We start from the raw sequence: 21019 nt of genomic DNA, 5'->3' as shown, positions 1-21019 counted from the left end.
TTAGCCACTTTACTCCCTGTGACTTGAATCTTGCCCCACCTCCTCCTTATCGCTGCTGCCTCCCCCTCGGGCAGATAGCAGAGTCTGCAGTGGCCATAGCAAGGGTCTGGGATGATGGGGTCACCATTAACACAGACCAGAAAACATCAATATTCATAAATCAGCTGATGTGAGTGGACACCCTGCCTTAACAGCACCGGCACCATGGGCTTTTTCACCTAAAACTTGGGGGTGCTGAATTCTCAGTCCTTTCCCTACATCTTGGTTCCTCTGTGAGCTGGGAGGCTGCTTTGGGACACGGCATTTGACTCATTTGTTCTCCTTTTCAGCATTGTTGCTGCAGTATTGTCCTTCCCCACTGCTAAATGGACCTGCAGCGTTGATGCCTGACAAATACACCTTCTAAAACACTGTTTGATGTTTGTTAGTGCTGTTCTTTTCATGGTACTAGGAAAAAATACTGCAGATGCATCTTAGAGTGGTGTGGTGGAGAAATGAAGTTCTGAAGGGAAACTGAAGCATGCTTCAATCCACTTCCTGCTGCAAGTGATGTGACTTTTCTTGCCCTGTCTGTAAAATCAGGTGAATTCTTAACAAATTAGTATAAAGGAGAGCTTATAAAAGTGGGAAATCATCTCTGTTTCACTCTGAATTTCTTTTTTGTTTAATTTTAGTTAATTGCCTCAATGCTGCTCTGCAGTTGTATGGCATTACCAGATCCATGACAGGGCGGTGCTGTTTGTGGGGAGATCAGATTTCCTTCAGTTTTGCCTAGAATCTAGATGGATGATCTGAAAAGGGTTTGTTTTTATTAAGATATACTGAAGCAGGGTTTTCTAGCCTCCTGCTGATATCCCATTCCTTATGGAGGTGAGAGAGCCTATGTTTTGGCTGGAGATGTTCTTTAAGTGTGAGAAACCATGAAACAGGAGAGGTGATTGCTCTCCAGTTTCTTCATGAGTATGCTTTAAGTCTTTCACCTCTTTTAGCACATACCTTGTATCTCCTCCAGCTGTCTCACTGCTGTGGTATTTTATAGCTAGTATCTTGAAAAGAGAGAAGGAAAGTGAAAACTTTGAAATGCTATATGTTTCCCATTGGGACTCTTCCATGTGGCTGTGCCATTTGTTGTGAATGCTTGGTAACCTGTGTCTGTTTCTTTGCCTCACTCTGATTCCCCTGATGTCAGCAGAAAAGCTCTCTTTCCTAGCGGAAGAGGCTTTGCTTCTTAAGGGCACGGTGTGTTTTGATTGCCTTAAATTGAAGACAATTTCAGGTGTCTGAAACTCAGATCTGCCTCCCAATGGTCCTTCTGTTTTCTCAGTTTGCTCACGTGTTGGATGCAGAGTCGAGGAGCTACAGAAAGGCTGAGGGGATGCTTTCTGTGCCTGTGTTGGCAGCCTGGCTTGCATGCATCTGTATAATAGATGTGTACCTGTATAATAGGAATTTGGTGTGTGCATTTTGTGTGAGAGCAAATTCTTGGCTGCACCTTTCCTGTTCGAGCTCTTTCTCTGTGAGGAGCCCATGAACTTGAAAAGCACAGAGGGCACACTGCTTGTTTCTCATCACTGGGACCAGTTTTAGAGGTGTTTATACAGCAAACTGACTCTTTCAGAAGTGGTGTTACTAGTTTAGGGAACATTAGACTAATTCCAGAAAATATAGATATTCTAAATTAAGGCTATTAAGTGTCCACTGATTCAGTCACTGTGCAGATACACAGTTAATATTGTATTGTGACACATTCTGAAAATTGCTGTGTTTATTTTTAACCTGGAGAAGATGACTAATGCTTTCATGCATGCATAGTTACATGCAAGTAAAAACTTCCCCAAAATTATCTTTAGAATCCTGGTTCCATGAAAGGAAAAAAATTCGGACTTGTCCCTAAATCTGAGCTGTGTGTGCTATCAAGCCTTCTTTCTGCTCTGGGTTGATAACCCTGTGTTAGTGGGAGTTATGTTTTCAGAGGTTTTATTATCTCCTCCAAAGTTTTGTAAGCAATTTACTGCATGGGAGAGGAACAAGAGCAACCCCATTCTGTGTTAGGAAAGGTAGGTGATACCACAACACAAATTGGAAAGGCACTACTGCCATAGCTTATATTTAGTTAAATTCTGATTGTTCTTATTTCCATGTCCCAGTAACACTGATGTAATTAGGAGAAAACTTGGGTTTTATTTTCTTGCTTTTGGCCCCCTAGAGTTATGATGACAAAACCTGGGGAGGCAGATGGTTTGTGGAATTCTGTGGATTAGATTTAAACTTTTGTTCTTGGCTCTGGCATCTCCTCTGCTGTGCTCTGGAGAAATAATGGCAGCAGTTTCTCCAATTGTTGCATTCTACCAAGGGAACATTACCAATTCAGTTTTTAAAATGACTGTGCCTGGCATTGTGTGTTGTGGAGTTTTAGCTTCCTCAAAAGCAGTTTCTTTGGACCTGCTAGTCCACGATAAATCCTTCAGTCCTTTTAAGCTTGCAGCTTATTGCCTGTTTAGACTTCTATTGTAAATGCAGGTGAACCCAATGGGAAGAAATGCTGATGTCTGACTCAATTCAGAAGGTTGAATGATTTCTTTATTATAACTATGCTAAAATACATCAATATGCTATATAAAAGGAGGATCCTAAAACTACACGCTACTTTCTCTGACTCTAACACAACTCGTGACCCTCTCTGAGAGCCCAGCCCCAGGTGGGTTGGATTGGCCATCAGCTCAAACAATCCTCACCAGAATCCAACCAAGCAATCACCCCAGGTAAACAATTCTCCGAACACATTCCACATAGGGGCAGAAACAGAAATTTTCTCTTTAATTTCTCTCTGTGCACCTCTATGAAAAATCCTGAGAGGGAGAGAAATGTACTTGCCAGAGACATCAGTAATGCCCAAAGTGGTGCTGCAGTTCATCGTTCTCTATTGCTGCCATCGCCAAGCATCAAAATAGAATTTCCGAAGCCATGTGAAATTTTTGTTGGGAATAATCAGGGATGCTTTGTAATCAACTTTAAATAGCCCTGTGGTAATTCAACAGACCTTAGACCACCCTTCCAGTACCAAAAAGGGCTACAAGAGAGCTGGAGAGGGACCTTTTACAGGGGCAGGTAGTGATAGGATGAGAGGTAATGGCTTTACACTGAAAGAGGGCAGGATTAGATTATCAGGAAGAAATTCTTTGCTGTGGGGGTAGTGAGACACTGGAACTATGATATTTTTGTTATATTGTGTTACTTTTAGAAGACTAAGGACATTAAAATGCCTGATTCTGGTAACATATTTTGTCGTTTTCATACCTGGATAAGTGATTCACATAGCTAACTGGAAGGCTTTTAAATCTTCCAAGATTTTTTTCCTAACCTATGATGTGCAAATCATGTATGATGGAATCCAGGAAAGAAAAAAAAAAAAAAAACCAAACAAAAAAAAACCAAAACAGTTTTATAAACAGCAAAGCAGAAGGTGGAGCAGAAGACAAATTTTCCCCTCTCTTTGAGAAGGCTCGTGTTTGGCAGATAGTGGAATTCTTTTTTGTGTGTAATCAGATAAGAGTGTATTGCAAAGACCATAATCTGTGTTATTGGCTGAGGTGAGCCCCATCTGTTAGTGGTGTCAGGGATGTGCAATACCCTTGCCCTCTAAACTCAGGCACGCAGGGAGCAGCACAGAAGGATTTACAGAAACAAATGCAGGCTCTGAAAGCAGTTGCTAAAAGCAAAGGGAGGAATTCAGAACGGAATGCAGTGTTCTCTGCTGACACCCTTTCTAGCCGAGGAAACCCTCTGGTTAAACAAGAACTTTACAAGATACTGGGTACTTTTTGGTTTCTGTTTAATTATAGTTTGACCTCCTTTCATACAGGTTCACCTGTTGTACATGCTTGTAATCAGGCTGTTTTTTTACTGATTGTCTTATGGCACCTCATGCTGATCTGGGGAATAATTTAAAATAGCAAACTGAGCTGATTAGAAGAAAAAACGGGCTTGTGTTGGGCATGACTTCGTGGTGGTAAATATGCAGTCAGTGCTAATCACCCCCATGTCACCATTCACCCCAGCTGTGGGTCAGACACAGGATCTGCTTGTGCACTTGAATTGCCACTGCTTTTCTCCTTTCAGAGGCAGTAAAAGAGTGAGCATCCTGACATAAGAGCTTACTTCTCCAGGTCTCATTTCTATCCCAGGTGAACTCAAAGAACTTCTGATGGAATGTGATATTTGGGCTTGTATAATTTATGTGGATGAGTTCTCATTCAGATCTGATCTTCTGGCCTTCTGCTGGGTATTTGATTTTCCCCTTCAACTGAGTGCTACAAATTCCTATGGTTGCCACCTATGCAGCCAACTGTTTCTGTCAGTTCAGAAAATTGTTTCAGTAATGACATGGCTATAGGGACAGAACAATATTGAAGTTTGGAGCCATTTTTAGGATTTTGGAGTGTGAATGCAGAGTGTAGGTTCCTCCCATTTCTATCTGGATTTTTAAAAGTAACAGCTGACACCCCTGTGTGCAATATTTGCATTCAGAACATTAATGTGGTTGGCTGAGTGTCAGAAACATGCACATGGTTAAGGCTTGGACACAAGCTCCACAGATATGAACTATTGGTGCATTCAAAAACTGAGTTGGTGAATGTGATCAAATACCTCTTTCTGTACTTACTCTCAGGAACTCTGCCGTTGCACCAAGTCAACCGTAGGTGTCCCAAAAATGCATTAGGAAGAGTAAAGCTTGTGTAAAGAGCTAAATACGTCGCAGTGAACCTGTTCACATGAAAGAAACCACCTTTCTGTTGTGCTGTTGGGGGGCTGTGTGTGAGAGGGAAGAAGGGTTAACTTTATTTTCTGGAAGTGAACAGCACACATTTTTCAGTGGATATTACTCTGTTGTGACCTGCTTCCTCATGAAAGTGTCAAGGAGCGGGGATTGGTTTGAATTTGTTGCCTGCACTGCTGGCACATAGCACTGTGGGATGCTGCCCTGTTGCAGAGTGCCACGGTGTGTAGAAATAACCCTGTGTGGCAAAGGGAATTGGAGACAATGTGCAAATATTTACTGATGTGCTGGGACTTGTCCTGGCTACCTGGGATATATCTGGCAGTAGGTATCTGAGCTACAGGGGTGATGGGCAATGCAGGGCACAACCACGGAGTGCCCCAGCTCTGCCACATCTCATTTGTAGCTGGAATGCTTAGATAAGCAGACAGGAAAATAGGTTAATGTGCACCAGGCCAGCTTTGTGCACATTGTGAGGAAAAGACTGCCTTTAGTATCCCCTGTGGATTAATTCTGATTAACTACTTCACCTATCAATTTTCAGGTTAAAGATAGGACAGAGGAGAACAGCGTTTTTCCTCTGGGAGCAGTGGTTCTCCCCAGGAGGGGGCTCAGCAGGGTGATGACCATGGGCAGGGCAGGTTTGTACTTCAGAGCAGAGTTAGGGTGTCCTGGGGCTGGCAGCCCTGGGAGGGAGATGTGGCTATGTGGGAGATGTGAGAGATGTGGTGCAGCAGGCACCAGGAGCAGTGTCAGGTGCTGGGAGCTTGGCAGAGCTGGGTGCTGGACCCTCACTCGGAGAAAAGGGTTTCTCTCGGTTTCCTTCCCACCTGGGAATGAGTGGTCACAGTAGAGCGTTCACCTCTGTGTATTTATGTGGGAAAGGAGGGTCATGAGGTTTTTATCTCACGCTTACCTATGCAAAAATGCAAAGGGCAGTGCTATTTTCTCTCTCTCTGTTTTCTTTTTGACTGAGGAAAGAGTTGTGATTGTTTGCTGAATACATTCACACAGAGGGCTCCAGGATTGCTGAATGCATGCACTTAGTTGTCATTTCATGACATTTCATGACAACTGCAGAAGTTTGACATCTTAAGGCCCTATTTATGCATTTAGATACAGACCACCACACCTATAGCTGCTTCTTCAGCTGCTACTTGATGTAATGATTGATGGTACTAGTAACTCGTGTGTAGAAGCATCTTCAAACTCAGTTATGGAAGCAAATCATGTCTCCCAGTTATTTTGTTTATTAGGCATTAATAGAGACCAAAAAGAACTATATGGCTGTTTCAGAGAAAGGTGTGAGATATTTTTGTGTGTTCAGAATACTCTTCCCTTACAGAGGTTAGTCCAAGGTTCTGCCTGACACTCAGTAAAATACATTAATAACTTAATGTTGTGTTTGACAGAGTTTCTTGACTCAACTTTTTCTAAGGCAGCACCTGTATGCATTCTTTAGGATAGTCAGGTGGTTCTACAAAGCAGTGTCAATATGGAACTTCTGCCTTTTGTTGTAAAGTTTTGTGGATTCTGACCCAGCACTTGATACGGTACATGTTTGTGATGCAGTTTGGCTTGTTTGAAATCTCAAGCCCAAAAGAGGATTCCAACCATTGGCTTCCTAAAACCAGCTATGTAATTATCTGAGTGTCTCTCTTAGTTCATTAATTTCCAAGATAAATCCAAGAATGACATAGATAGTATAGCAGATTTACATTTGCACACAAGATTCAGTTTAGAGGTAAATATTAATGCAGATATAGCAGATGTTTGGTTGTTTTTGTTTTTTAATAGTTCTAGTGAACAAAGAATGTGAGCCACTAGTTTTCAATTTTATTTGCTCTACTGAAGTAGCAAAGGATGGCAGGTTTTTCCTTGCCTCTCTCCCTAATCAGTTGTTATCCAGCCAGTAGGCCAACCCACATGCAAAAGTTTCTGAAAGTGTGGGCGAGAGAGTTACTGGGACTTCTAAAAGCCAATGTAGTTCATAACTTCGCCCAACTTTCTTGCTAGATTTCAAGAGACATTGTAAGGTTCTTATCAGAGCCTCTGGGAATTCATGGAAGCCATCACTACATTTAGTTTTAATGGCTATATCCTCTAATGAAAAAAAATAAAATAAACCTTTGACATACTAAGAAGCACCTCGTGTTTTTAATCCAAATTTTCTAAATTTCTTTTGGGTTTTGTATGTTGTATAATATTTAGCTGGGATATTTAGCCAGTCACAGGGCTGAAATAAGTGTTTCTTTTAATTTTGGAGGAGGAGGTAAAATCAAACAGTGTTTTTCTTCCTTTTGGCTGATGATTCCATTATTATTATAATGATGATTCTGATTTCTTTGGGAGACTATCCAGAGGACTGAGCACTTGTCTCTTTTCTGTCAGGTCTGGGGAATTTAAAATGAACACTCATAGATTATTTTGGACCTCATCACTAGAAACTAATATTGTCAATGTAAATATTACCTCTCCCAATCAGAATGAAGCAAAAAAAGGTAACATTTACATTCATTATTTAATTACCAAACAGATCTATATTCACATGGAGAGTCTCTGTTAAGTGTATCCGCATTGCCTTTCTATTTTTGGCAATGGGATCCGCATTTCTGATATTTATTACTTGATAAAGTTTAATCTTAAAAAGAGTATTTGTAGTCACTGTCCTGTGTGAAGGGTTGCTTTGCATCTTGTGATATGTTGAGCTTATTTTTTTAATTCATAAGGTTTCTCAAACATCATTTGCAATGCTCTGGCTTTCCTGTGTTCACTGATCCATGGGAGGAGGGAGGTAAGGAGAAATTACCTTTATTTCAGCTGGATGCTTAGTCATGTGCTGCTGGCAAGTTTCGCTTGGCACACCCTGGCAGGCGCAGTCCCTCCCCTGTTCTCAGCAGAGCCATCCTCTCCATGCTGCAATTGTAGATGACTGGGTTTGTTTTACAGCACTGGCACTGTAATGATAACCTTGCCAGTGCTCAGGAGAGGTGGAGACAGTTAAGCTTTTTGCTTGTATAGCATGTTTAAAAATTTCGCTCAAGATACTGTGACTTGAAGGTTTTGGTCAGTGTCACTTAGTTGTGAACTTCTGTCAGAAAATGTCAGAGTGGCAGAGAGACTTGGGCCAAAGGTTCTTTCTTCCACCAAAATTGTACTTTAATTGCTCATACAGTTTCTTTGCCTTTACCTGTTTATTTTCTCCTCTAAGCCTGTATTCTAGGTTATGTTTTTATCACTGTTGACTAAACTTCCAGCAGTAAAATTGTCTGCTTTGAGCTGTGAGATGCACCAGTGAATTACGCATTGCAGGGAACAGAAAAATAAGGGCATAGGCAAGAAAGGGGAGAAAACCACCGGGTAATTGTGTAGGTAGCTGTTGCTAAAATCTGGAGTTTCTGTCTGGGAGTGCAAGGACGTTGTATTTATTGTATTTAACCCCAGAAATGTCTGTACCTGTGCAGTCACACAGTCTGTCAGGGTGGCTGCACTCTTCCTTCTGTGCCCAGGGTGTTTCCTCTCCTGCTCCAGCGCTTGCAGACCCGGAGTGGTGAAGCCACATTAGCAGTGGCTATGCTGGACGTCCTTGTTGTGATCCTTGCCCCTGCCTGCCGGGCTCTGCCTTGAGCAGATTTACTCAGCTGACCTTTTAACCTGCTGGAGATGATCAGAGCTGCCAGACGAGACTGGGGAACTCCAGAGTGGCCCTGCCAGGAAAGGTAAAGCAGGCAGCACCTAAGTGCAGCTGCCCCAGCAGCAAGAAGATGGGCTAAAAGGGACCTGTGCAAAGCTGTCAGCTTCTGTTTTTGGAAAGCAAGGGTGCTCTCTGCCTGGTGCTGCACTGACCTGAAAATACCAAGGTGAGCTGTTCATGTGTTGCCATACGCTGCCTGCCAAGATATCTGCCTTGGGGAAATGGGCTCTGCAAAAGTTGATTTATAATTAGTTGATATGCTGGTTATTAGGAATCCAGTGAAATGTTGCCTTCTGTACTTTTTTCCTAGCAATCTCCCTTAGACTCTGTTTATATATTCATGGGCAACATAAGGAGGGTTGTAGCAGCCAGCTCACCGTCTGTAACTTGTACCTCTTTGCAATTTTTTTAGTCTTCTCTTATGCAAACCTATGGCATCTTTTGTCCAGTGAAGAAAACAGGATTCTAGCACTATTAGGTTCTCCTGTCAATCACAGGAAGCTAGGAATAAACTATTCTGGATGTTGTTGTCTTATGCATTAGGGCATCTGGTAAGCAAACCCTTCACTACCTAGACTTTTGAGGTTTTTCTCTGTGTTATCTTGTGTTGCTTCAGCAGGCAGGGCACTGGTTGTGTTCTCTGGCAGGACTGGTGGTCATGGAAGGGCAGAGGTGGAAGAACTCCTGCTGTGTGTGGTGGAGGGAGGCAGAATTCTGATCCTGGAGGAGAGATAAACCATCAAATTAAATACAGTAAAAGTTTCTCCTGTGGAAGGCTCCATTTGAAAGGAATTGCCTGAAGTTGATGGCATCAGTGAAGAAGTTGTGCTCAGTCTGGCTTTGGTAGGAACGTGAGGACTGATAGTCTGTGCTGCACACAGGAGGTGCTGGAGGATTTGAACTTCATGTGCTTCAGAGTGCTCTGTGCTGGCAGGAATGAGGGCAGGGGTAAAGCCTCTCATGTTGTACCTTAAGGAAATGGATGACTCAGTGACTATTGCAGTCATTTCCAGACTTCCTTTCATAAGGTTTTCTGATTTAGAAATGCATTGCCTGGCATATTAGCTTTTTTTTTTTTTTTACTCTGGTTACTGGTGTGACTGTTGTCTTTTAAGTAGCATGTATAACTTGCACACAAAAGAAAGCATTGTTTCTTGAAATTTTTGCTTTCCGGAGCTGCTATAAATATCCTTTAATCTTCACCTGAGATTTAGTTTTTGTGTGACTTTATTTTCTTTTTTCCCCTTGATGCAGCATGTAAATTGTATCCTTTTGGACCTGGTGTGCCTACTGTCCCAAACTTTTTTATGCAGTGTATCACTGGCTTGTTCTCTTTGGTAATCCAAGTAGCAGTTCCAAGCAATTATTAGGTGGGGATAAAATATATTTTAAAAATCCCTGTCTGGGTAGAAAAGCTAAGTTTCTGTGGTGTTTTCATGTGTTTATGACCTCAGAGCCCATATAGTGAGCTCCAAGGATATCCTGCTTTTGAAAGATGCTGCAACAAAGGCTTTTCTGTGCATATGGTTTTTGGGACACTGGTTGTGTTGTTGTTGTATTTAATCACACTGGTAAATAGAGTATTATGGCATTAGCCAACTCCTTACTCCTAGTAAACTAAACCTTGATAACCAGAGCGTAGATAGAGATCTGGTTACACATTTCAGTGAAATGAAAGCAATACTGTTTACCTGCATGCAGAAGAGAGGGAGAAATCTGTACTAATATAGAAACAGAATGAAGTCCAAGCCAACATAAGGTCTTGGGCTCAGTAACAAAATGTTTTTTTAAAAAATCGTATTTGTAAATTGGAGAACTAAACAGTATTTCTTTTGTGAATACTTTAGATTTAAACATTTTTCTCTCCACCCTTTTTCTGAAGGTCAGTTCTCTGTTCTCCTTCTTGGTCTCTATAAATTGGGGAATACTAAAGCTGTTTGAACTATATATTAAGGAACTGTAACAATGAAACACATCTTCAGTGTCTTCAGTTGGTCTGCTTTGTGTAGGTACATAGAATGAATGCATTCTGGGTTTCCTGATCAGCAGCTGGATAAAAACTTCCAATCTTCTGACTGTTCCCATACCCCAGCCCCTGCTCTTGGCAGAGCAGGCGCAGTGAGGAATGAACGTGATGCCCAGGGGATCAGCGGTGCGGGCTCAGCTAAAGCAAAACCAACTTGACCCAAGATGTTTTCTGCAAACCACTTGCCTTCCTAAATTATTGTTTTCTCTAACAAAGCCAGTTCTAATCAGCACCTTGGGTACCAGGCACTCTGTGAACCCCAAACCAGTTAATACCTTCCCTTTCTGAAAATTACAGGCTGTTTGAGAGTTGGGGCGCCAAAGCAGCTTTAGCTCTGTCTTCCTGTAGCTGTAGGAAGAAATGTGATGCCTCGTATCTCCTCTGCCCTGAAAACACCACGCTCAAGTAAGCACCATGCAGTCACACCTGGCAGCATTTCAGGATTCCCAGTCAGCTGTGGCTGCTCCACGTAACCTCATTCCCGTCAATATATGGGAATGAAGCAGCAGCACTGCCTTAAAACTTCCTGGGTCTGTGCAACATACCTGTGATGTTTTTGTACTTACACAGGCTCAACTCTTTAAATGCCCCATTCACGTTGCCTTTCAGGTATGTGTGTTGATGCTGGCCACAGATGGATGCTTTCACTGAGAGATTCTGACTCTTCTGTAGAGTAAAAGGAATGTTAGGACTAGATGACATTGAGAAAAGTAACCAGTTAGAAGAAAAAATCAACATTGTCCTTTGCCTTGGCACTTTAAAAGTGCTTTTTTCCTACAGTGTCGGGTGTCTGCCCACTTACATGCAGTGAAATACAGGTACATGGTAAAGTAAGTTTTCCAAGTGAATGGATGACTAATGAAGAGCATGGTGATAACATCTACATATTACAGCATAGGTCACTCAGTTTGGGAGATGACTGTAAGCAAATGGCCATTGTTGCATAAAAACTTCAATAGAGAAGGTGCAACCAGTTCTGACCTTCAATACTGTTGATAGGACTTACGTAGAGAAAAACCTTAGGCTGTGTGATGAACAATTACGATTAAGAAGTGGTATTTCACAGTTTCTAGTGAACTTTGCTGTGCTGGACAAGATGAACCATAATTTAATCCTGACTATATCTCAGCTTGCCTTGTGAAAACAGCGATGCATTTGTCATCCCTCCTGTTGCCTAGCATACTGCTCCCATGGGTCTTTTTTTTTTTTTTTTTTTCTGGTGGATAACCCAAAACTAATATTTCAGGATGTATTCTATAGCTTGACAGTGAGGATTTTTCTGCAGCAGAAATGGATTATGTTTTTGTAACTCTCTTGGCATCTTTATTTGGGTTTTTTTTTTATACTTTGTTTTTCTTCATTTTTTGGGAAGTCTGGGCAAAGGGAGGGTAGCATTTGTCCTGCACATTTTCTTCCAAAAATACTGTTTCTACTTTCAGAAACTGTCTTTCCAATCTCTTCCGGTAACTGTGTGTCCAGTTTACAAGGACAAAAAACATAAAACAGATACAAAACTAACACAGTAGCTTTCTTTCTTTGTCTTTTTATGTAAATGCTCCTTGGATCAGAGTTCAGTGCTTAACCTAATCTTCTGGTTTCCCATCACTCTCTGGCTGACTTGTCTGGGTACAGCTTCTCAGTTCTCCACTGCCATTCAATGGCTGTTTTTTGGTGGTGAATTGGCATTGCTGCACCCAAGGAACCTATCATTTACAACTCAGAACTGCTTTTGGGCTTCTTTGATTCTTTAACTTTGTGGTTTCCATGGATTTCAGTGTGATAACATTAATGCCTCAGTAAAACACAGGAAGAACTGTGTGCTACCTTGCGTTGAAAAAAAAAATTACAGTAATGGAATGTGTTGATTCCTAAAAATGTGTGTGTATGCATATGAAATACTGCCCAGAATGTTTCATTTCTTTATTGGCAAAGCAAGTCTGTGTTTTCAATGGATTAATCCTTGCCACTGATCTGGAAGTCTGATGTCTACAGATGAGGGCAGCTTTGCTAAATGAATTATTGTGGACTGGAACCCTCGGGGTGTTGCAGCCCCAGTGCTGGCTGTTTATTCCTCTTGGGTAATTGCCACAGCCCCAGTAACCAGAAGGACACATACTGGAGAGCAGAGATCTACAGATCCATGCTTGGAAAGATGATCTGAAACACTCCTGAGAGCTTTTGGCACAAATCTATTAAAACTAATGCTGGTGCTGTTCTTTTTCCCCCACAAGACATAACCTGGAGTGTTTGCTTCAGCACAGCCAAGTTCATACTTTTGCTTAAAAAAAAAAAACCTGAATAAATATTAATTTCCTTTCTCACAGAAATTGTGAGAAGAAACAAAAGACAGTCTTGTTTTGGCATCCAGTGTTCTCCGAGGGCACTTTCTGGTGTCTCCAGCAGATCCTTTTGGGCAGCTCTCAGAGAAGCAGCATTTCTGCTCTTTTTTGCTTTCTGGGTTTGGGGAGATCACAGTGAGGGGACAGGCTGTATCTGGGCAGCATGTGGCTTCAAGGATTCAAGACTGGTGGCACTCTTTGTCCCTTGCTCCCTGCTGGGGACAATGAGGTGGCCCCTCCTGGACACTGCCAGCGGCACTGGCAGTCCCACATTGCTGTGTCAGTTCATGGCCTATCTTGCTGCCCCATCCTTCTGCATTACTCCTATTCTCAAAGTGCTATAAACCAGCATCATTTCTGTGATTGCTGACTAAGAGAGTCTGCTTTTTACTGCTTCATGTGTTTGTTTTCTTTTATGATGTATTTACCTCTGTAATTATGTCCCCATGCATACAAAGGGAAAGCTATACTAGAGGAACCACTGCTGAATGTGGCTCAGTTTTGATGGCATAACTTCATATATACCAGGGATTTTGCTGACAGGGCTCTGTCATCTACAGGGTATGCTTTTATTTGTCTTCTTCATGGTCAAAGTTGTGCCATCAAAATTTTGCATGTGCCCTGAGGGTGAGGAACAGAGAGGAGGACACAGGGCTGTAAGAGAAGTGGGGTATTGAAGTTCTCACTGGCAGCTGGGCAGGAGTGGTGCCAGAGTTCCCTCTCCATCATCCTCTTGTGTCATCCATCCCTTCTCACTGTGTCTGGCCCTGCCATCTCCCTGCTGCTGTGATTTGGGGAATGGAAAATAGGGTATTACTTGCTCTCCAAGTTAGTCTGGCTCAGTGCTCCAAACATCCTATTGAAAGTAGAAAATCTTGTGCTGATCAAAGGACAACCAGCACTGCCTATTCTGTGATTACTATCTATGCTGTTCCAGCTTGTGAGCTTGAAATTATAAGTGTCACTATAGGAAAAGAAAGGCAGGAGTTTCAAAGAGCTTAAAGATTGTCCTTTAAATTGTTTTCACTGAGACTACATCCATAAAATCTTTCTAGTTTAAATAGCAGGTGCTATTTCCTAAGAAATATGCTTTCTTGTAGGCTAATGTTACCCTTCTGGTATACTGTCTTCCCTTGTTCTTGTGATCCTAACCTAGGAAAACATCAGCATAAACTTTCTACTGTTGTTTATATTGTGTTTCTCATCTACTACAGCAGAGCTGAAAAATGTTCTTCCTCATAACCAGTCTAAACTAGAGTCAGGTTTTAATATCTTGTTTATGCATAACATTAACCCCAAATGACTGTGGTATAATCATGTACAGTTACCTTTGAAGATGCAGACTACATGGAAACTTAGTAGCAGAGCTTTTAGCAGGCCTGTAAAAAATATTTTTTAAGTACTTACTGTAACCTGCACAGAATAAGAATTGAGCTAGAGACATTTCTCCTTAAAACCATCGGACTTGAAGGTTTAGAATTATAATTTCCACTGGTGTAGCTACAACAACGTTACTTTAAAATAAAAATTAAAAAGAAAATTCATTTGTTTTAGAACTCATTCTTCAGAAATGATGGTATTACTGATAAGTAGATGAGTAGTTTGAGTATAAGCTGCATACAAAATGATGTATTGTTGTTCATTTGAAAAACCTGTGCCTGTGCATTGCAAAATGAGCATCTGGGGATTTTAGTGATGCTTACAGCACAGGACTTCTTGTGCAGGCAGTAGAACGATGTGATCCCCATGGCTGCCGGTTTTCTGTGAACCTATCTAAAATATCCAGTGCCAAGCCTTAGTGTACTGTGGCAAGCACATTTCTCTCCCTCTCAGGATTTTCACAGAGGAGCACAGAGAGAAGAAAGAGAAAACAATTTCTATTTCTGCTCCTTGTTTTTCCCATGTGGAATGTGTTTGGAGAATTGTTTACCTGGGGTGAGTGCTTGATTGGATTCAGGTGAGGATTGTTTGAGCTGATGGCCAATCCAACCCACCTGGGGCTTAAACTCTGAGAGGGTCACCAGTTGTGTTAGAGATAGAGTCAGAGAAAGTAGTATATAGTTTTAGTATTCTCCTTTTATATAGCATATTGATGTATTTTAGCATAGTTATAATAAAGAAATCATTCAGCCTTCTGAATTGATTCAGACATTGCCATTTCTTCCCATTGGGTTCGCCTGCATTTACAATAGTGTAGTTGTGCACATGTTTCCAGCTGTGTTTTATTGTGGATGCTTCCAGCTGCAGCAGGTTAAACGGGCACAGCAGCACTTGTTGGAAGGCCTGTGTTTGAAATGTCTCATATAACCACTGCCAAACAAGCTGATAGCATGCATGGTAACCTTGTAAGTTCACAGGCACACAGTGTCTCAGTAGGAGCTGTTTTGAATTCCATACTTGGCCTGAAAAGTTATTTTGCAGGAGTTCTGTGGAAGTCAGCTTTTTATAAAAGTACAGAAGAGTAATCTGGCTGTTTACAGAGAAGTTTGTGAGACTTTGTTCAGAGGCAGCTTCCCTTCACTGATGTTTCTGGTAGGACTATGCATTTCAAGAAATGGGTTGTCTGTTGCCAGCACAAAACTAGTATTTCAGGCCAACATGCTTTTAACTAGTTTTATAAGCAAAACAAATGAGAGCTTCACTTGTTACCAGAATTACAGAGAATTCTTTTTTCCTTTTATGTCATTTTTAGGACAACATGCAAAGAAACCAAACCACCAAATAGCTGTGTTTCCTCCAGATAGAAATATTTACATTTAGAATGGTCTCCACAAAAACAAAGTACATCACAGTAGAAACTAAGCTAAAAAACTCAGGAAGTCTTGTAACATGGCCAATTTCACTTGCAAACTTCACTTTTTGTGATAGTATTGACCTCTTAGACTGTTCAGTCAGGGAAAGCAGCAGAAATATTGTACTTTTACCTGATGGTGAGGAAGAGCTGGAGTAGATGACTGCTGTAATTGCTGCAGTCTTTTGTTTCTGTTGTTGTTTCTAACCTTAAGCCAACAATAAATGTATCCTGCATGCCAAACTGGAGTCTTAATAAAAGAATTTATTCTTGGTAGACATGGCAGAATTAGGGTTGCATTGAAAGTGGAATCAGGATTAGTGGTATTGAAATGCTAGGAATTGAATCCTTTTCTGTTTTCTTCAAGGAACATGTTCTTAAGTATTAGAAGCAGAGCATTAAGGGACTAAAAAAGAACTTAAGTGCTTCAATTTTGAATTAGATTAGGGTTGTTCTCATTCCAGTGGGACAAATAAGCCAAAAGAGGGTGATAATTTTTGCAGGTAGTACCTCGTGACCTTGCTGACAAGCAATTTGTATGGTGCTGCTGTCAAAAAGTTATGTTATTTTCCTGTAATGACTCATATATGTCAACTTTACTGCTTGCTCAGCTTGCTGCTGAGAGATTCCATGTGCAGATGAGAACCAGCTCCATACATCCATCTGACTAGAGATACTTAGTGGAATTGCCCTGACAGTGGAGCTGCTTTTTCCAGTATTCTCAAGATTGTCTGCAGTAGCAGAGCTTGTTTTGCTGACAGGAAATATCAGCCAAGACTGGAGACATTAGCTTTCCTATGGATACATCTGTGCATGTGCCATTGCTTTAACTTCTGCTTTCTCTCTGCCTCTTTTGCACTGCTTTCCTTTTAGTTGTAACAAGATCTTCACTTTCTTATTGAGCAGGCACCAGGCATGAGCAAGCACCTCTCAGCTTTCCTTATCTGACATTCCTGTTGGCCCTGGCTGGAGGCAGAAAGGAGGCAGGGATAACTTCTGGCAGTGGAGGGGCCATTGAAATGGAACCCTTCTACCTCCCAGTGTACTTTGTGTCCTCCAGAGACTCCTGCAATGCCATGGGAAGCTGTGTGGAAGGCCAAGCTGTGTGTGCTTAATGCATCATGCAGGGGACCTAAAATGGCAATTCTTGGGTCTAACCCACAGATGCTTCAGTTCTGACTTAAAAGGACTGTTTGTCCAGGCTATTTCCTGCTCTCTCGTTCTTTGTCTTTCACTGACCCAAATTTTTATTGGGCTTTGTAACACTTCAGCGAGGTTTAAAATAAAATGCATTTTTATTGTTGGATTATGCTACTAGAGGAAGTTTAAAAGTCACTTTAAAAAGGATAGTTTGCAGTTTCAGCATCAATACTCACCTTGATGAGATTTTTGGCTCTGTTTCATCCCTAGAGTGATCTATATGATGAAGGAAGCAAAAGGATAAATGATAATACTCTCAGAACTCAAGTACTTTGCCAAATACTGTTAATTTTTCTACTTCAGGTGAGCAGTTAATGCATTACCTCTTAAGTCTTTGAAACAGTTACAGAACAGGAAGCTTTAATTATAGGCAAGAATGACCCTGTTGAACTTCTTATCCTTATTGCATTGCTTCTAGTGAGTTATATACAATACCTCAGTGAAATATCAGTGACTTCTCAGAAAGAAATGCATGCTTTTCCATCATCTGCATATACTTAGAGCACCATCTTCAGCTCTGTCATCTGTCAACACAGTGTTCGTGCCAAAAAAAAAAAAAAAAAAGGAGAAAATAAGTGGTGTTTCCAGCAATCCAGAAACCTTAGTAACCAGAGTCTCCTGTCTCATCCTGCTTTTTTGACCACAAAATGTTACATTTTTGGAGAATATGACCTCTGACACAGCAAAGAGAAATGCTTCACTAGTGAGCAAATGTCTACTGAGATGCCACTCCTCAGTTTTTCAGTAATGGGCAAGAAGGGAGTGTGTTGGAAGTTCCTGAAGAGAAGATTTTGTGCCCAGAAAAAATAGTCTCAGTCTCAGCTTTGTGGTATTGGAGAAGGGAGGTTTTATGGGTGGAGAAGGTGTCCTGCCTGTTCTCCCCAGTGGAAAGGCAGAGGAAGGCTAGGCCATATTTTTGTGTGTGTGACACCTACTTCCCCTCCATGCTAAAAATGTTTTTGTCCCTTCCCTTTGCCTGCAGAGGGTCCTGCCTTGTCCCTGCTGTTACCAGCACTGCCTCATGCTTGTTTTTCTTCTTTGGTTGGTTCAGATACTGCTCTCCTCTCTTAGCTCTGCTCTTCCCCCACTTCCCTGCTGGATGGCAACAGCTGAGGCCATAAAACTCCAGTCTCTGTAAGCAGGAAAAGCTGCTGAGTTAGAGCTTGAGATCACATTCGCTTATCAGTCACGCCAAGAGTTAACTTTTAAAGATATTTGTGTTCTGTGAACACAACCATCTTGGGGTGAGCTAATTAAACAGTGGAGAGGAAGCAGTGTTTCATAGCTGTGGTGTCAGCAAAGTCTCTGGTAGGTGTGAGTGAGGCAGCAGAATGTGGATTTCTGGTGACAAAGGAGAGCGTGTCTGGCTGCCACTCCCTCCCTCAGCTGACGTGTCCACAGTGGGGCATTTCACTGACGCTGCTCGTAATTATTTTGAGGGAAAAGGAAAATGAACGCTTTTCTGTTATAGAAATACCTCAGGCAAGTATAAAAGTTGCCTGAGTAAAGTAAGCGTTTAGCCTTGATTTTAAGTATTATTTTTAGTGGGCTTCAAATCCTGAGGTGCATGCATGCCAAGCTATTCAAGCCTCATTGTAGCATCTTGCATTGTGTTGCACGGTTGTTCCCTGCCTTTTCTATGGAATTTCTGGATCTGTTGATCCTTTTTGGACCGACCTAAACCCGTTGTGTAGCTCTTCATTCCCAAAGCCAGAAGCAGTGAGGGGAATGCCGCACCTGCAGTGTGTTGGCAAAGCCAGGCTGGCACGCAGTTCTTGGGGACTTTGCTCATTAATCATTGAGTGCTCCAACCTGGGAAAGTGCACCATGCCCTGAACTCCTTCTGAGTCAATGGGAGTTCGTGGCACTCTGCTGCTTGAAAAATTAGATCTTCTGAAAGGTGGGGCATGTAAAACATTTGTGCTTTTACCTCACAAAGCTCTGAAGAAGAGGGCATGAAGTGTACTATAAATGAAGTATTCAGAGGGGAAAACAAGAATTTCCTGACTTGTTCTTGGCACCAAACATTTAATCATGACATTTGGTCTAAGAAAATGTACAAACTCTCAACATTGCCAATTTATTTTACCCGCAAACCCACAACAGACTGATGATGTGAATACAAAGGTTATTTATTTTGAGCACAGACAGGGAATCTGAGTATTCCAAATGCTTCCTTATATCTCCCTCTGGGATCTCTTTAATAAGTTGCATAATATTTTTCTGTATTAGAGGATGGTAAGATAGACACGGTGGGTCTCTTCTTTACTTAAATATGCTGGTTATGTTTTCTTTTTTCTTCTTTGAAGGAAATGCAAGCAGAGAACGAATAGTTTGTGAACAGTGTTAAACTGAGACACATGACTTCAAAGGCCTTTCTAACAATTTATTCTGAAGCTATCAGCCAACAAATGACATTCCAAGTAAAATAACTAATTATGTGGGAAGTTAGGCAAGCATTGATTTAGTTTTTGGTTTCTTGGACTGGCAGATAATTCTTTAATAGCAAGAAAAAGGATACATGACTTAAGTTTCTGAGCTTGAATCCAGGTAAACCTTCTTCTGAGGACAAGTTTATACATAACCTGTAACAATATTCTTGGAAAATGTGAAAGCCACTTGGATACTTTCTGTGGACCTTGGCTGACTCTAAGATGCTCCCCATTAGAGATGAGGAACAAGGTTAAAGGATAAGGGAGTGCCGCAATTAAAGTATTTTAGTTCTTTGAAACTTGTGTTAATTTAGAATAGCATTGCTCTTGCAGAATGTGAGGGTATTTATCTGGAATATCAGGCACAGTTTGACAGTAATCATGTTACTAGGAAGAGCCAATGAGGCTTAGCAGGCCAAACATCATTACTTGATATCATCAGCACATGACAAGGTAAGACTCCAAACACATAACTTCAGCATTGAACATGTGGAGACGTGGAGATAAAATTCCTTTCTATGCACTAAAGCCTTTCTCATTTTGGCAAGAGTGTTAGGAAAAGGGGGACTCTTTGTGATTACTTGTTTTCTGGTTTCTTTAGTTCTGGTGTAACTTGTGATGATGTTTCTGCTTAGCCTGTTTTGTGTATTTGTTTGTGGCAAGTGATTGTGCCAATTCTAAATTGCTCTGGGTGAGCTGCACCCTTGGCCCTAACTTGTGCAACAGCATAAAAATATCCATTAAACCGTGTTGACTTTTGGCTGCAGGTTTCCATTAATTCTTAAGACCAAAATGTCACTTCCTGTTACGTAAATTCCGCTTGGAGGAAAAATCTGGACTTTTGGGGTTTGCTCATCAGTTATCTAGGACTGAACAAAAAAAAAAAAAATTATAAAAAAAATTAAAATTCTCAAGCTCTCAGTATAGTTTGTTCTTCTTGTAGCAGTAGGCTTGAGTTAGCAGCGTTTTTATAACAGTGTTTGTGAGTACAAGACATCACAGCACAAATGTTATGTTTGTTTGTAACACTTGGGTATCACTACAAACTTTTTGTGCCTGCTTGTCTAGTCACTGTATGCTGGGGCTTTATGTTCGTATTGCAAGTGCAGTTTGTGGATTTTATTTTATCATGCAGAACCTGCTTTTATATGACCTGTGTTTGTCTTTTCTAGGAATAACATGTGTAGAAGTACTTGCTATTGTTGATCACCTGTACCCCAGCACAAGAGCTCCAGCTTAATCATTCTCAAGCTCTGCTCTCAGAACATGGGGGAAAATGATGATGAAAAATACAATCAAGCTGGCCAGATATTTGAAAACTTTGTACAAGCATCAACATGCAAAGGCACCATTCAGGCCTTCAATATTCTCACTCGCCAACTTGAATTAGATCCTTTGGACAATAGAAACTTTTATACCAAACTGAAATCGAGAGTGACCACATGGAAGGCCAAAGCTTTGTGGAACAAGCTTGACAAGAGAGCAAGTCACAAAGAGTATAAACGTGGAAAGTCTTGTATGAACACTAAGGTAAGTGGAATTCAGTTTTGCATTTCATACCTTGGGAATTTTTAAACTTGTTTTCTGCAGAAGCAAGGTTTCTACCATCACATACAGTGTGTCTGTTCAGTAGCCCTTCCTTTAATATGCTGAAACTGGTTATCAACTGATTTGGACAGGTTTTAAGGTGTTTTTCTTCTGAAAGTTCTGTGGAAACTCACAATATATGAGTGAGCCTTAAAACTGTATAAGATACTCTA

The 21019-nt window shown here is 41.2% G+C and overlaps 1 protein-coding gene across 6 annotated transcripts in view; it reads left to right on the top strand.

Moving 5' to 3' along the window:
* MICAL2 (microtubule associated monooxygenase, calponin and LIM domain containing 2) overlaps positions 1–21019 on the top strand; it is a 116435-nt gene that overhangs the window by 1733 nt on the left and 93683 nt on the right. For all 6 annotated transcript variants that reach the window (XR_012056175.1, XM_072929485.1, XM_072929484.1 and 3 more), the window contains exon 2: positions 20432–20789. Coding sequence is in view for 5 of the 6 variants with exons in the window: in XM_072929485.1 (XP_072785586.1) it covers positions 20526–20789 (264 nt within the window). In the remaining variant the exon portion in view is untranslated. The remainder of the gene's footprint in view (positions 1–20431; positions 20790–21019) is intronic.

Source organism: Taeniopygia guttata, chromosome 5, assembly GCF_048771995.1.
Source record: "Taeniopygia guttata chromosome 5, bTaeGut7.mat, whole genome shotgun sequence".
Taxonomy (NCBI): Eukaryota; Metazoa; Chordata; class Aves; order Passeriformes; family Estrildidae; genus Taeniopygia; species Taeniopygia guttata.
Note: the sequence above shows the minus strand (reverse complement) of the source record. Positions and strands in the feature narration are given on the sequence as shown.